The sequence below is a fragment of the Falco punctatus genome, assembly GCF_963210335.1.
Source record: "Falco punctatus genome assembly, chromosome: 1".
Classification (NCBI taxonomy): Eukaryota; Metazoa; Chordata; class Aves; order Falconiformes; family Falconidae; genus Falco; species Falco punctatus.
Genome location: NC_137580.1, coordinates 36,246,883 through 36,263,856, shown reverse-complemented (window position 1 = coordinate 36,263,856; position 16,974 = coordinate 36,246,883). Strand labels below are relative to the sequence as shown.

The following is a 16,974-nucleotide window of genomic DNA, read 5'->3' as shown; positions in this document are numbered from 1 at the left end:
ATGAAGACAATTGTTTCTGAGTTCAAGCTTTCAAATGTCACAGCAGAGAAGCTTTTTTATCCCCTCTGAGGGATCTAATAGTCTGTGGGTGAGTTTTTGATAATTACACTATTTTGGGGGCTTGTCATATTCTCTGTAATTGAACCAGATGTTGTCTTCTCTAGAGGACAAGGATCTTCTGAGTCTGTGTAGTACTGTATCAGTCTTGCATCCCAAAAGATTTGAGGTTAATGTGAAAATGAAATAGTAAGGCAGATGCTGTATGTAATGTTGCTGTAGGTGGGTAATCCCTTTTAGACAGAAACACTTAAAAATGTGCAACTCACAGCTTCATACTATCTGTAACAAATGGTTGGATGATAAATTGTTGTAGGATTTTTTTGACAGTCAGTCAAAATCCAGCTCTTTGTATGCAGAGTTATATTTGGTGTTATAATAGTGCTGCAATTATAAAAATAGTTCTCGAGTTCAAGAGACTAAGGGCTGTAGAGGCAGACTGTGGTATTTGTGGGTGACTTAGAAATGTTTTGGAAGGGAAAACCTTGAGTATATTTCAGTTAACCAGCTGTGCTGGTTTCTTATTCCTATATATTGATATATCACTAAAGCATACATATAAGCATTGCTTTTTTGTTAGGGTGAGGTACTTGAGGAGGTGGGGGTGCCTGAGCCTTCTCCTTTTCTCATACCTTGGTTTCCACTGGAAAGAAGCCCTAGTGCATATTTTGGAAGGAACCATAATTTTCTCTAGTCATGCTTCCGCATTTCTTAGACCATCGCGTATACCAAAAGATTATTATTGCACATGTCGAACTAACTCTTCACACCAATCTTGCAGTGTTCATACTACTTAAATACATGAGAACCCAGAATGTGGAAATAATGAACATGTATTCTCCAGAATACTCTGTCTCCAGTAATTTGCTTAGCCACAGGTTAATAATCCTTAATAAATTTTTATTTTATGGGCTGGAACCCAAGCTTATTTGATTATATGTTTAAATGTCTAAACCCAATTTTGTGCTGAAGTCATAGGGTATTTTATAGCACGAATTTAATAACTTTTGGTCTAGCTGCTCATACGTTACCCTAAAATGAAGAATTCCTGTTGTTGCTGCCTTTAGCACTTCTACTTATGCAGCATGGTTAATTTTATTTCAGCTTAGCACATCAACTTATGGTCAAATATGTGTTCAGCAAAAATTCAGAATCGGGATCTGTTAGCATATTCCATCTTGTGAAGTGACTTCGTATTCATGTGCTCAGAACATGTCTTTCTGAGATTGACCATAGAGGTGAGGATGTGGTTTCTGAGCTTTCTTGTGTGTACTTACCAATAGCAGCACTATCTTGGTTGGTATTATTATCTAGCCATTACACCAGTCATAGCCTGTGTATAACAAAACCAGAGTTTTTTTCTCATTTGATGCAAAATACTGTAAATTATCGGTGTATCCAAAAAGACAGAGAACTGAGAAAGAAAAGCAGAGAGTATGTAGGGGGAAGACAAGGTTAGATTAAGACTGTTTTGTTTGGTTTTTTCTTTTCCTTCCTTTGCTTACTTTCCAGCTAGAGATGCTTTAGAAACAGGGGCTCTTCCAGTCATCGTCATCTGGAAGAATGAAGCATGTTTAGCATACTTAGAGTTTTACAATGGAGCCTTTTAGCAGTTTTAAAACATTCCAGAAACTCTACTTTAAGGTCTCTCAAAATGCAATTTGTTTACCCTTAGGCAGAAGTGAAATGGAGGAACCAGTTTTCTCAAGTGCTTTTGTATCTTGTTAGTCATGTAGCAACATCAAAAAGAAAAAAAATCCTTCAGTTGCTGACAAGGGAGATATTTAGTTGAGGGACTGAAGGCAGTCCTGATTTCTTCAGAGCTATAGAATTTTCACTGCAAAACTCTTTCCGGAGTGTTTGACTGAAACTCTACATCCCTTCTTAAGCCCTGCTTCACGCCCACTGCAGAAGTAAAACCAATGTGTCCACAGGGTGAATTTCATGAAGTCTAGTCCCTCAAAAGGCCAGAGTGTTTAGTCCCCATGGAGATTATACTGTCTGAACAGCAATCCTTTTGCTAGACTAATTTTAGCGAATGTATTTAACTAGATTATGCTTGCAAGAGGGCATCCTGGTACATGAGACTTGTAAATGTTATTAGGTAAAGTAATTACGAGTAATTAATATTTTTTTTAAAGTAATGGCATCAAAATGTAAATAGGCAACAGGAAACCAGCTGTAAACTCTACTACTCGGCTTTCTTTCCATGTGTGGCAAACTTGCCATTTAAATCGCCACTTTTAGGGAACAAAGCTAGCACAGGAATAAAGGGTCACAAAAGTAAAGTTTGTGCTGCTTTTGATAGCTGTGATTTTTTGGGACTGAGAGGTTCACACCAGCTATACCCATATTGACAAGGGATAGGAATTTAGCTGATCTGTCTGGCCCTGACTTTTAAATAGCCAGTTAGTGCTTCAGAGTGGATTATTTTATGACTTTGGGTTCAATAATCACGCTTAATGCTGTTGCAGTCTCCATAGTACCTTGTGCTTCTGACTTTTAACAAACAAGCTACTTCAGATCACTATTGGAACATTACTATTATTTGAATTCAAGAATTATTGAAATTAATGACTTCATTTCAAGGAGATGAAAAGTTAGATATTTTGATAACATGAAATACTTTTATCAGGGTATCTTCAGTTTTTCTTCAGTTTTTCCAGGTTTGAACCTCTGGCTTGTATGATATTAAAACAACGCAACGGAGTCTTTTCTTGGAATACGACTGCAAAAGTTTTAGTGATGGAAGAAACACAGGTTGGATTACATTTCAGTGATATGTAACATAATGTACCTTCAACATTAAAACTAAAAAAAGTAGGTAATGCTAGAAGAATGTGATGGCTTTTACTCAGTATCACAGGGATTTATTGGAGAGCACTAGCTCACAACACTTTGCCCTGAATATCCAACATTATCAGAAACATCAGCTGACCCAAAGCAGAGATTTTCTGCATAGATCTATGTCAGCTAGGATTTCTAGCATCCTTTGCCCAAAGGTAACCAGCCATGCCTGGCATTACTCGCTTCTTGCTTACAATCTGAAAGCCTTCAAACCCCTGTTTTAAGGATGGCTTAGCTACCAGATCCACATCATATAGCTTGGCAAACACATGTCTCTCCTGGAAAGAGAAACCCTAACTGAAAATGCTGGGGCAGCTTCACTCGAAGCCACCATCTCCCAGCTTTGTGGTGCCAGTAGTGTAAAATCAGTAAAAGATGGGTGAGCCCAATATTCATTTGGTTTGCATACTTGAAGTTCAGAGCATTGTTCTTACATATGCACAAGATTTTTTTAGAGCTTTCAATATTGCCTAGTAGAAGACTGATGAAATGTTGCTTTCCTGGAACTGCTTTTCAAGTTTGTTTTCACATATACTTTGATAACTACATTTGTAACATCCATTAGACATATACCCTTCATTCTGGGTAACTTACTGGTTCAAACCTAGAATGAACATAACTAGAATTTTCATGTTACTCCTAAGTAGCACTGAATCGCTTCCTCACTTTCTTCAGCACAGATGTGGTAGATTGTCTCCTTTGTTTATCAAAATTTTCTCCATTTCTTTTACCATATTTTTTTGTAAATTAAGTATTTAGGAAAAGGCTAAATTTATTTGAAAACTTATGCAGCTTTGTACTACTTCCTATGCATCCAAATTTTGTCTACTTCTAATACTAGTTTTCTATTTTATTTTTTATAAAAAACACTAGCATTTCGCAGAAAAAAATGACAAGAAAAGCTCTAGAAAGGTAAAATTGCTTAGAAGGGAAAAGTGGTTCTTAGCTTTACCTGAGAATTTAGAGTCTGGAAAGGGGAAGTCAATTTACCAACTTTGTGTTGCATGGGGACTTTTTTGCTGGGTACTTTTTGAGGGGATGGGTTTGTTTGGGTTTCTTTCCCCCTTATCTCTTACAAAATAAAAGATCTACAGGATTTGAAAGTGTTTTGAGGGTCTCTTTGCTCTGTGCATCTGATGCAGTAAGCCTGGCCATGTGTGAATAGCAGTAGCTCATCATTAGCTATCAAAAAAAAAAAGCCCGAAAAAAACCCACCACCAAAAAAAACCCAACCAACCCCCAAAAAACACCAACCCCAAAAATCAAGGGGAACACTGAAAGGTGCTTAGTAACTATAACTCCAGCTTTGCACAAGTGGTAGTTTACGGAAAAAAATAAAGTACTTCATGAATTGAAGGATGAGACATTTTTGAAACCTGATTAATTGTAGTTGTCCATTTAACTTCCATGAGCTTCTTGCCAAGCAGTCATAGCAGGACACTGATGGAAAGAAATGTTAAGTACAAATTGTTTGACATACTTCGATTAATTGTTTGTCAAGAAATAAATTAATGATTTTCTTACACTGTTTAGAAAAATAGCTTCATTTAAGTTTCAGTATTTGCATTGGATACACTGAATGTTTTATTGGCTTCTGCTGTATTTTAAGTGTTCTTCTGTAATAGTGTAAGCCATGTATGTATGTATATATTTATTTGTTTGTTTGCTGTTTTCACAGACACTTCCATTGGGGCTGGGAGATGGACAGCTCTTTACCTGGACTGATGGCTTGAAAAGGAAGGACTGGCATGATTATGAAAGCATTCAAAAAGATGCTATGCGTTCAGGTATACATAAGTTCAGAGCAAATTGAAATGGTTTATTCATTCTTTCTTCATATGGTTATGGGGGTTTATTTGAGTCAGCTGAAAAGCATTCATAACAGCCTTTTTTTGATTACAGCACTTCACAAGGACATATTGTTCTGAAACGAGGGGTCAGACCAAGCACAAATACCTTATCTCTGAAAACAGCCAAGCAAAAATACAAATAATGGGTCATGTTAATAGCTATATAATGATTGTACAAGGAAATGGGCAAAAATATTAACAAAATATTTTTCGTGTTGAGATGAGTGGTTATACTGTGACCAGATATAAGCAAAAGTGTTGGTTTCCAAAGGAACATGTGTTACAATTGAAGCTGAGCTGTCCTTAAATCAGTGGATAAAACCTGAGTCCGGTACCTGTAACTGCTAAGAACATCCAAGGTTATGTTAGAAAGAAACTTTGACCCTTTTACCATTGTCAAACTCCAATCCTTTAGTCCTGCTAAAGCTACTTCACTTCATTCTGACAGTCTAAAATTATTTGAAAATGGGAGCAAATTGTATTTGCAGATACTGTAACAAAGTATCCTTCAGTGTAAGTAATGTAATTTTAATGTACCTCACATGCTGTATGCCATGTGTGTGAAGAAAGGTTTGTGTTCCTCTGTCATCAGAGCATGTTCACATTTGAATCTTTCTTTTATAGTATAATTTACAACTATTCAATGTAAGATGAATTAAATTAAAAGGAAGGAAGAGTAACAGCAGTTGAATTGCACCTTAATCAGTGTCTGAAAGTCATTATTTTACAAAGGCCAATCTAGTATTATAAAATAAATCATGCTGTCTTGATTCCGCTGTCGGAAGACAGCCAACACCTCCCCCAAAATACCTCTATAACTGAATCCAGTTGACAGATTCATAAGACTTGGTAAGTACTTAATTTTGCAGGGGCCTGAACCAGTAAAATATTGCGAGTGTAGGTTCATTTTATAAACCATTTTTCCCTGTTTTTGGAATCTTTTTGATCGCTAACTAAAAAAATTATCCTTCCCTCCCACATGTGCTTTGGAGGAAAAAAAGTGGGGAGAGGGAGGAAGTTACTCTAGGCATCTTAGAAGTTGTCAGATCAATGTTAATTGTGTTCCAAATTGCTAAGTGTAAAACGACAAATATCTAAGAGAGAATGTACAAAATAGAAACAGCATGTATGTAGAAACATACACATATGTAACGAATATCAACACATATGTAACAAATAACATATTACTTGGTTAAATGGACCTTTTTGAGGCGTGTGCACTGATGCTCTGGCAATGTACTTTTGATTCCTAAAAATGTAGTGTGGACCCCATATGTTTTGAAAAATAAACAGTAATACTTATGGTTGTCTGATGGATAGCTATAGAATTACCAATGTAATGCAAGTCATTGCATGGAGTCGACTAAGAAGTTAGCAAAACATGTTATTTGGGTTTTTTTATTTGTAATTCCCAGTCCTACTCCTAACATAACTCCAGTAGAATGCCCTAGTACGTGAATGTTTTTTCCAATAAACTTCTATTCTTGGTAATAATAATAATTATACTTAAAATATTCTGTTATTTATGTTTTTATTGACTTCCTTGTGATACTATTTGCTGAGTTTGACCACTTAAGAAATCTTTTTAATGATTTCTATCATTATTATTCATTAGATTAAATTGACTTTTAATGATTTTTTCTTTGAAAATCACAATATAGTAATACCAATGCAAAGCTAGATTATTTCAGTGCACTCCTTTGGGACATACTATGTAATTTCTGTCCCTAATAACAATTCAAAATATAGCTGGAATCAACTTTTAGTTTAAAATCAATCTGAAGGTATGAAATAACAACACTGAAAGGGCTTCTCGGGACATTTCAGGAAAGGCAGCCAATGCTCATTACACAGAAAAGAGAAAGGAGTGAAGTCTTTTTTGAATTTAGTTTAGCTGTATATCTGTAAGGCTTACAATTTCCTAAGTGCTGGGACTGTGAATTTCATAAATCTAATTATGGTGGGGTGCTGGTTTCTCTATGGCTAGCTGCACCAAATTAAAATCAATGTTCCTGAATTTGAGTGGTCTCTCCTCAGTGGGAATCGTTCAATTACTTTAAAGCTAAAGAGAAAAGCCATTTGCAAGATATGCAGAAAAATAATACTATTTCTATTTATTTCAAGTGTTCTAGCATTTATTTTTTTTTGCTTTACAATTACACATGGTCTTGCATATAAATGCTGAAGTGAGTTCAGGTTACTTTTGGTTTTGTGGGTCTTTGTTGGACCACCTGGAGTTCAAAGTATGTTTATGGTGTTTTTACCATTAGTTCACATTCTGTTCACATGATGAAGGTGCTTGAGAGCAACTGAAGTGAATGGTGGAGTGGCAAGGCTTTACATCTAGCCAAAACGTAATTAATATTTGAAGACTCTTGCAGAGACAAAGGCTTCAATAACTGGTACTGCTTTTTGAGCTTCTCATTTATATGCAATTTGCTTATGCTATAGATCCTTCCAAGGTCAGTTTCCTTCAGCTGGAATTATTTGCTGAAGTCCTTTTGAGGGGAAAACAGGGAAAACACCCTTGTGGGCTTCCCACCAGACAAAACAAAGGATAGTACAGATGCAATCACACCATAACTGCTGCTTTAGTGTCACTGTTCCGTCAGTGAGGTTCTGAATCTGTCGGGTGTCCAGTTGTGCTGCACACACAAGTTTTTTAACATTCTTTGATAGCTTTGAGTCCCACTCTGTAGGATATCATTTTTACAGCAGAATACACATCAAATAGCAGCTACACTTGTAATCTAAAGACCTATGATATGTTTTCATGGTGGGTATTTCTTGGGATGAGGTACTTACTTTTGGAAAATACATATCTTTTGTGTTAAGAAGGAGAAGCACATCTGAAGTTGTTTCATATAGTAAAGTCCAGGCAAGTGTCTTCAAATGTGTGTAAGATTACATCTGGACTTGGACATCGTCGTCATTTTTTAATGCCTTTGTGGATTGTTGCTCTGTTCTCACTGCAGAAGCAATGTACTCTTACTGGAGATATATATATGTGTGTGTGTGTATATGTGTCTGTGTGTGTAGATATATATTATATGTAGAGAGATATATATTATGAAATTACAGAAAGAAGGAAGCTCCTCAAGGAGTAAGATATCACAGGTGACATGACTTGTAATTAAGACAGCAGTATGGGAGTCTATAAAATTAAATTTCCAGTTTTCTCACAGGTATTTCATCTTCTCTGTGACTTGATTTCTTGGAAGGAGATAACACTTTCTGGCTCTGTTAAGAATGGTTTAGGATAATGTTTCTTACTGGTGGAGATAATGCAAAGCAGTCTTTGAAGTCATAATTCCATAATAGCCATATTTTTTTCTGTACCCTTGTAAAAAATCTTAAATTAGCATGTAATATGGGACTACACTGCTGTCAGTTCTGCTCATAACAGCAAGGCCCAGTGTGCTACACACAGGTTTCTCTTCAAATATTGCCATGGTCTCACTGATACTCTTGCCCACAGATGCACAGAACAGCAGTTAGCTCCTATACCTATAAACAGCTGTATCTTGTGTAAGAGAATACCTACTGTACAGCCACCACTGAAAGGAAATTATCATCCAGTCTGCTTGTATTTTCCAATCTGACTGCAAACAATATGTCATTTTGATTTAGGGAAAAAAAAACCACAAACCCACAACCAAATCACCCAGCTCTAGAACCAATAACTTGCATTTTCTAAAGTTTACTGGACACACAGATGGGTTAAAAATTCCTCATTTACAGATCTGCACATACAGTTGCCATGTGAGCGATTCCTTCATCTCCAGAAATGATGATGCAATACCATCAAAATGGTTATAATTTAATAAATTATTTCTTAGTAGTCAAATACAATGTTAGTGAAACAGAAAATTCATACCATCCCAGTTAACTCATTTTCTTGCAAAGTGACTTGGGAATCCACAGATTACTTGTGAAGTATCTTCTGCTGTGAATAAAAAGGCTGAAGTGGTCCTAGATAGATACAGAAAGAAATTAATGTACATGATACTGGTAAAAGTATTATTTAGTCAGTGAAGGTAGATGGAATGCCCAACCTTTCTTAAAGAAATTATGTATGGATCTTTGCTGAAAAAAAACCCAAAATACGAAATCGAAAGTATCATGATGTTTAGTCCTGATTCCAAATAAGACATCCCATTTTTTTATTTGAAAATTATGCTTTTTCTAGAAATCTGATTGGTTTAAAATCCCAATACTATAGAATTTTTTAAGTGAGTTATTTTTAAATTCCCAAACCGATATTTTTTTCTTTGTTTAGAAAATAGGAAATCAGTTATTCATTTGTTCCTGTTGCTTACCTTAACTATAGGGAACTTTTGAAACACAGGGCAGCCAGGTGAGACACAGGAATGATAGTGGTCCAGATGGTTGAGAGATGAGTCTGTTGTGTTTGTGAAGGTTTCCCCATGCTTATTTGTATTGCTGAATGTTGTTCTTTAAAGAGAAAAAACAAACAAGACCCACACCAACAAAAATAAATAAAATAATAAAATTAAAAAGCCACACTGAGACACAGTATTAACAATATTTCTGCTAGATATTATGCTTCAGTTTATGTTCCTTAAAAGACTAATCAAAGACCACGCCTATTTTAAATGTACATATAAACAGACTAACCGGTGTCTGTACCATCTGTTATTGGAAGGAAAGACTGTACCTGGTTAAACTGTTGATTTAGGAAATATATTTCTTGCTCTTTTTAGATGCTTTGATAAATAACCTTTCATATAGCCAATTTTTTCATCTCCTAGCCATGTCACTGCAGGTATTCCATTCCAAAATTTCTAATTCTTTCTGGAATCTTCATAGTTCTTTGTCTTCTATGATAGAATGATTTTGACAAGTTAATTGTATGGGTTTTGTATGCTGTCATGTTTACTCTTGCTTTCAATACAAGTTAGAAAAAGCACCGGAACTACTTTTCTCGTACCAATTAATTTGCTGTTTTACATGCAGCTTATTTTTCTTCCCCAAGTTTTTAATGCAGTTTCAATGCTTTCAATCTCTTTGTAAACTAAAACAGTTCTAAGAATTTTGGTTGGTGAGTTTTGATACCAGAATGGAGGAAGCCAATAGAGGGAATGTGATGTTGGATTGGAGGAGTACTAAATTGCTATACAGTTGCTAGAACAGGGAAGATAGCTGAATAGTTGCCAGTTATCCAAGTCCTGATTTGGATAGAAAGGAGCATTTAATGACTTAGATTATTTCATTCAGTCAACATAATCACTTCCATTTTTCTCTAAATATTATTCTGTCATTACCTCAAAACCAGTGATTGAGATATAGGAAAAGGAATGCAAAAGTTTACCTTTAAAAAAATCACAAACAAGTAGTTCCTGACTAAACAGTTGTGATAGATATTTAGGAAGAAAGAAAATAGAAGCTTAATTGTTTCCATTTTCTGAAGTAAGCCATTAAGTCAATCAGATATTACAATGGAGGGGGAAGGAACAGCCTAAGCTAATCAGAGAAACAGACTTTATTGGAGCTGATATGTCATGCCATCTTTTTGACAAGAAATCAGCATTTAAAATAAGAGCTGTTTCTATTAATTTATTTTGCTCTGGGAATACAACTGATGACATGCCTTGATGAAGAATATGGTTAATTTGCATTAAAAAAGTGAGAACTCTAAACAAATGCAAATCCTACATCTGTCATAATTTTTGTTTCAGTAGTAAACAGTCTTATGCATATCAGAAGAGCGTTCTTGCATTGCAGTTCAGAGTTGTGAGTGCACCCTATGTAAATGCAACTTGTGTAGTAATAAACTAGGTAGCTACCAGTATGCGTATTAGTCCAGCTATAGCGACGCTGATTGTATCAGGGCAGTGTAAATCTGCCTGCATCGCTGGATAGAGTAGAGATCCTGGATGCTGAAGCCCCTGATACTGTCACTTATCAGCTACTGACTTGACAAATTTGTTCATTTGATCAGAGATTTCCCTGCTTCCCTTCAGTTGTTTGGGGAGGACTCTGAGGACATGCCTAGCAAGATGTTCATTTCATGGCAACTGCTCTGGCACCAATGGCCACTGATTTTCCACGATTTCGATGTAGAGCTAGGAATCTGAGGTCCCTGAATGCTCCCATGAGGGATGAGATTCACAGAAGAGAGCCATGAAGGTCTAAGGTAGTAATTCAAAAGCATCCATGAAAAGAAATTCTGTTGATTCCGTCTCTATGTCCTGGCTAGTGAGACTAAAAGTCCTAGAGAATCAGTCAACGTCATTGTTTCTCTATTTCTGAAAGTTATTTCATTTATTTCCCTCAAGAAATTCTCAGCTGTACGTGCTCATCAGTTATGAGTAATAGCAATAATGATGAATTAAAGACCTTCTCAGATGAGAGGAAGGATTCAAATGTGTAATTCTTGGGCTTTTAAAGAAGTACAGGTTGAATGTTTATATTTAAATATGGTGCTATTTGTGATCGTGAAAATCTATTGCTAACTACAAGTGATAGCTTTTCCATTGTACAATACTGCAAATGGGAAATGGGAATACAAAAATGGATTTTTCAGCTGAGCAGAACTGATGGAAAACAAAAAATAAGGTTTAATTTCTGAAATTTTATCAATTCTATTCACGAAATTAATAGCCTATAAAGTGATGTAGAAAGATTGCATATTGCAAGTTCTGTAGTGGTTTTTGGTTTGTTTTTTTTTTCTTTTCTTTAAATACTGCCGTTTTATTTTCTCTTTTTTTTCCTTTATAGTGATCTGCCTGCTTGCATGTGTATGCTGAATGATTATGTTCTATGATTGGCATTGAAAATTCAGTATAATTGAAAGCAAATTTCTGAGAGAATGGTAACAGGTAAGTTACAGCTAAGAACAGCTGTTCATAGCACTAAACAGAAATTTATAAAAACTTTTGTCTTCAAAAGAAATCGGTTAAGGAATTGATAAAGTGACTTCTAAGATGTGGCTGTCAATACTTTTATGTTTAACTGTTGAGCCATTTTGCTGCTGTCTGCTACTAAAATCTCAGAGGAAAAAAGTTTTAGAATGCACTGTGTCACCCAATAGTTATCCCAGCAATTATCGAGCCATTTCCACAGTCTTTGTTCCTCGCATTTCTATATTTAAATAGCATGTGGAAGCCTTATGTGGAGGGAAGGAATGAAGGTTTTAATTCTTTCCTGTATTCAGTATAGTCTTTACTTTTTTCCTTCTTCAAAATGTTATCTTGACCAGGAGAAGGGGATTTTAAAGATCTTGACCTTTACATGCCTCAGTGCAGACATTTCATAAAGATTAGTCCTATAAACAAACAGACAGTATGTTGTATAGTTCTACAAACAAACATTCATACAGATTATTTCTATAAACAAACTAAACAGACATTGAAAAAGAAATTACCTGTATGTGTTTGTGATGAAAATGAAAATAGAATGAAACTATATTCTCAGGGTGGAACATTAAAAGGAGGCAGAAGAATCAAGTGTGCTTGTGTAAAATAAAAAGTAGTAAACACCTGAGATTTGGCTTGTGTGACCTAAAGAAATTGTGCATTACTGGTTTATTCCACCACTTCTGTTCAAGAATTTTTGAGCATAAAGTACAGTAGAATAATTCCCCCAAACTTCTGTAATTAATCCTTATCATGCTGAACAGTGCCCATTCTTAAAATCAGAATAACTTGTCAAAGTAAAGCCTAGCACAAGAGTGCCTCTAGAAGATAGGAGGCAGCATCATACAGATAGCAACATTAAATGTAATTCCCTATTGGTTATGAAAAAATTAGTTCTGTGATACTTATACAGATAAATATAATCAAAGTAGTTCAGGGAGCGAAGCGTATACTAAAATATGGATTCAGTTATCCCATATTTCAGATGGGATTATGCACTGGGAATTTTGTCAGCATTATACATTAAACAAATACACTAAATTTAATTTAGGCCTCTGAACTTGCAATTCTTTTAGAAAGGATTTTAGAACTTGCAATATAATTGAACTGCAGTGGTAGCCAAGGTCTCAATAAACAGTCATAACCTAATTGTTCATAGCATTAGTCGTGAATATGCTTTGTTCAATTTAAAATACAGCGTTTTGTAAAAGGGAAAACCGTTCATCAGTTTATCTTAATGCAAATCTATCATGATTAGAAAATTCTAAAATGTAATGTTAATCAATGCTTGTCAAGGAGACTGCATATAAAGGAAGCAGAAAGAGATGGTTACAATCTACTGCAGTTACATAAAGTGTTTCTCATATTAAAACACATTAGCTCTCTTAAATATAAAGCACTGTAGACTATGATCTGATTCTACCATTTTTATTCAAGCTTAATGGTCTGGATGTTCTATTGAAAATAGTGAGCTCAGTTTGGAGCCAGGTGTAAGGATTTTACACTTTCAAACACTGATTTAGAAAGAGATTTTTCAATTATGCCTTCTCCAGATATTTAAATCCCAATATCTAGAAAATGTAGTTTGGTTTGTGGTTTTTTTTTTTTTTTCCACAAGTGCTTAACTTTTTTCCTGGACAACTACAGTCTTGCTTGCTCAGATTGTGAAATGGCATCTCATAGTATTATTTAAGTTGTAATTTGGGGTTAGTACACACCCCCACTGGATCTTAAGTTACAACCTATTATTGCACTGCTGGAGAAGCCAGGGAGTGTAAGACTGGCTGTATAGCATTTATCTCTGTTGGAAAATGGTGCCCATGCTTGAGCTAACTCTTGCCACTTAATTATATATGTAAAAAAGTGTTTGTGTGGCTTTAAGTCAGAGTGAAGCTTCCTTGTTAGAGCACAATGAGTCTGTGGTCTCAGTACTTGCAGCAAGGATTTGAGGCACTTGTGGCTGAAGTTAACTAGATTCTTCCCTTTTCTTCCCAGATGTTAAAACTCATCACTGATGTACCACTTAAATGTAATTGGTAAGCTAATTTTTAAGGACTACCAGAGAGGCCAAGGAAGGGGGAAAAGAGTTCATAATACATCTCATTGACTCATGAATTAGTGCTGAAAATTATTTTCAGTGTACCCTTCTGTACTGAGCTTTGGCATGTTGATTTTTACCAGGACAGGTAGAAAGAAAATTGTATTTCCAGTAACTTGGCAAGAAATGTGTATGACTATGCTGTAAACCAATACATAAGCTAGCTTGAAACTAATGTCCAAATTTCAAGTTCTCTGTTACAAAAGTTATTAAAGTTACTACTCTTTCGTCTTTCTCTGTAGTTTCATCTGTGAAGGGAAGAATGGTGTCAAATCCTTAATAGACCAAACTTTCCTCCCTGGTACATTTTCCCCTTGTATTTGAATTTTGATCTCAATGCTCACACATTTTTTTAAAAGAAAGAGAGAAACAAACAAGCCAAAGCAAAAAAAGGAGGAGATGCTACTTGCTCGTTAACCTGTGATAGTCCCAAGTATATTTTTACCCCTTCTGTATGGTGGTAAAGATTTGTCAGTGGACTCACATCAGTGTTAGTGCTGAAGTGCTGATGTTGGTGAATGTATCCAATATGTAATATTTAGGGGTTTAATAGAGCTGCTGCCTGGAAGTGAAAAAGAAAGGAAAGTAGACTTTAGAATTTTTAGGTTTGGGGGGTTTTGGGGGGGAGGGGGGTGAGCAGAGGTCTTGGCTTGAATCTGTCTTTTAATTTGTCAATTGCAGTCTGTGAGGGTGTTCTGGTTTGGGCGCTGTTAGCACCCTGTTGCTGTTCTCCTTTTGCTTAAAATTTTCAGGACAGGACTGTCTTCAGTGAAATTTAATAGGAGTTCATCTGTACATTCTAGGTTTTGTGTTGTTTGTTTGTTTGTTTAAGAGAATTATGTTTAATAGTAATTCTGGAAAAGGAATTTTATCTGAGTAGTCTTTTAAAACGTGGCCCATTTGCTGGGAGAATTTGAAATGAACAGCTGAGTGACCTTCAGACAAGACTTGTCTGTGTGGAAGGAGAAGGACAGCTCTATAGACTGTCTGAATTGAGTTGGTTGTCTGTTGCGATAGGTGTAAAAATGATCAAGCTTGTCAGTTCAGAGCAATTACTGCTTGACTCTGTGGCACAAAGAGACATGGTTTTCATTTGTACTTCAGTTTCTAGGTGTTGCTTGTTTTGCTATGAAAATTCCAATTCAAAGAAGGAGGAAATTAATCTTGACCAAACTGTGGCAAAAAGAGCTGGAATAAGTACTTGACAGCAATTATAACATATGAAGACTGTACTTTTCAATTCAGAAGCCATGACAAAAAGAAATTTTTCCTTACTACTGTCGTGTCATCTTTTAAGTTTAAAACATGGAATAAACTGCTGTCAACCAGCTTTAAAAACTATTTTAATGATTTAAGGCAGGCATTCATTTAACCTGAATACAGGTCAAGACAGACCCATAAGATAACTTCAGCTTTAAAGGTTTGCCAAATGACTGACCCAGACTCTTTTTGGTTTAATCTGCTTAATACTTGAGGGAATTTGCCAGTGCCACATATTACCTGCACGGTAGTCAATAACCTTCCATGTTGCAGACTTCATCATCCAGAATAATCATTATGATAGTCACAAGCAGGTCATTCCAAAGAAATTAGAAAACTCAAAGCTTTCATTAAAGAAGCTGACAGAGGAAAATTATTGGACTGGTTAAACAATTTGCCTGATGCCCAGTCAACATGTTTGAAGAGGCAGAGATATATGGTTGTTTTGCTATAATTTACTTTATAGACACTAGTTCATCAAATGATGCTCTGTAATTACTGCTTCTCAAGGAACATGACTAACTTTTGACTGTGGTTATGCGACACGAAGTTGTCTGCCCTCTGTGCTTGCAGTGGAGTGGTATCTGGGAGAATTGTTCTTCCTTCGAAGAAAAAGACAGCAAAGAAAGAAACCACATTTCTAGAGTGGCATTTTGTTCTGCCAACTTGCGTGAAAGTTCTGCTGTCTACAAGCTGGAAACAAACTTTTTTTAGGCAATCTTCACTAAAAGTCGTGCAGGTGATACTGAAATTTGAATAGTAAGACTTGCCAGGAAATTCAGTGGAAAAACAAACTAGTATTATTGCTCAGATTAAACAAAAGTAATCGAGGTATACATTTAAATTGCATTATCGGTACTCTTAAAACATGGAGACAGTCTTACTTTTGGTATTTCTCAGTTAATTTGCTCTTAAAAGAGGTTTATATTTTTATATTTTTAAATGATAGCTAAAGTAATTTCAGGTTACCCGGACTATTACTTCTATTTTACATGCTAATTAATTGCATAGTATGTATGTGTTTTGGAAACTTTGTTCAATGTATCTGAGGCTACTGATACTTCTAGTTGCTCCTTGCGTTGTTGTTCCATGGCAGCTTACAAAAGGTGAGACTGACTGTGAAGCACAGTGAGTACTGGGTTATAAATCAAGGAAGGAATAGTCTCTAGAGGGTAAGTTGCAGACACTAAAAGGATGCTGATTCCCATGTCCTCCCAGGTCTGCTTTTCCACTCTTTTGAAGAAAGGCTGTTCTGGTTATTGAATACTTCGAGTCACTCTTCAGGATTTTTTCAGTTGAGAGACCAATTTAATTTTAATATTGTTATGCAAAAATTAAAGAAAGCCTCTAAATAAATATTTTTGGGGGTTTTTTAATATATTTTATTCCAGGTTTTTACTAAAGCAGTTAGACTGGGATGAAATCCAAACTTTACATGCTTGAGAAAAAAGAGTGAAAGCTGGGAGCTGTTAAAGTTCTAGAGGGCTGACATTTTAATTAGCTGCTATTAATCAGTAAATTAAGCATGTTACTAACATACTGCCATTTCAGTATGGTATTTAAATTACTTTTTTTCCCCAGTTTATACAACCATAAACTTTTTGAAAAGTTTGTAATAGACTGTGATACAGACAATTTCATCTGTTTCTTCATGAGAAATCTGAAGTTTTTACGTGGAAATTAAGAGACCATGAGCATTTCTTGGCAATGTCATATACTCAAGTAACATTTTTTTTATTTTCTATCTGTTCTATTTAGTGGATAATAATCTCAAAAGTGGTAATAAGGATACCAATAAAAGGATAGATTTTTGGCTACAATTTTAGCCTACTGGCATAGTTCAGTTCAACTGATACAAATGAAAGGGAAAAGAGAGAAGGAAAGGACTGATTGGAAGGTTTCTCATTACTTAGTGTAAAACCTGAATGTACCATGTAGGGATTTTTTTTTTATTCATTTACTTATTTTTAGCAAAGACTCTTAA

General features: G+C 35.5%; 1 protein-coding gene across 2 annotated transcripts in view; it reads left to right on the top strand.

The window, feature by feature from the left end:
- The window catches only part of GALNTL6 (polypeptide N-acetylgalactosaminyltransferase like 6), a gene marked incomplete at its 5' end in the record, with an annotated part of 489,592 nt that overhangs the window by 167,011 nt on the left and 305,607 nt on the right, over positions 1–16,974 (top strand). For both annotated transcript variants that reach the window (XM_080372609.1, XM_080372608.1), the window contains one exon: positions 4,583–4,691. In XM_080372609.1, the coding sequence (XP_080228735.1) occupies positions 4,583–4,691 (109 nt within the window). The remainder of the gene's footprint in view (positions 1–4,582; positions 4,692–16,974) is intronic.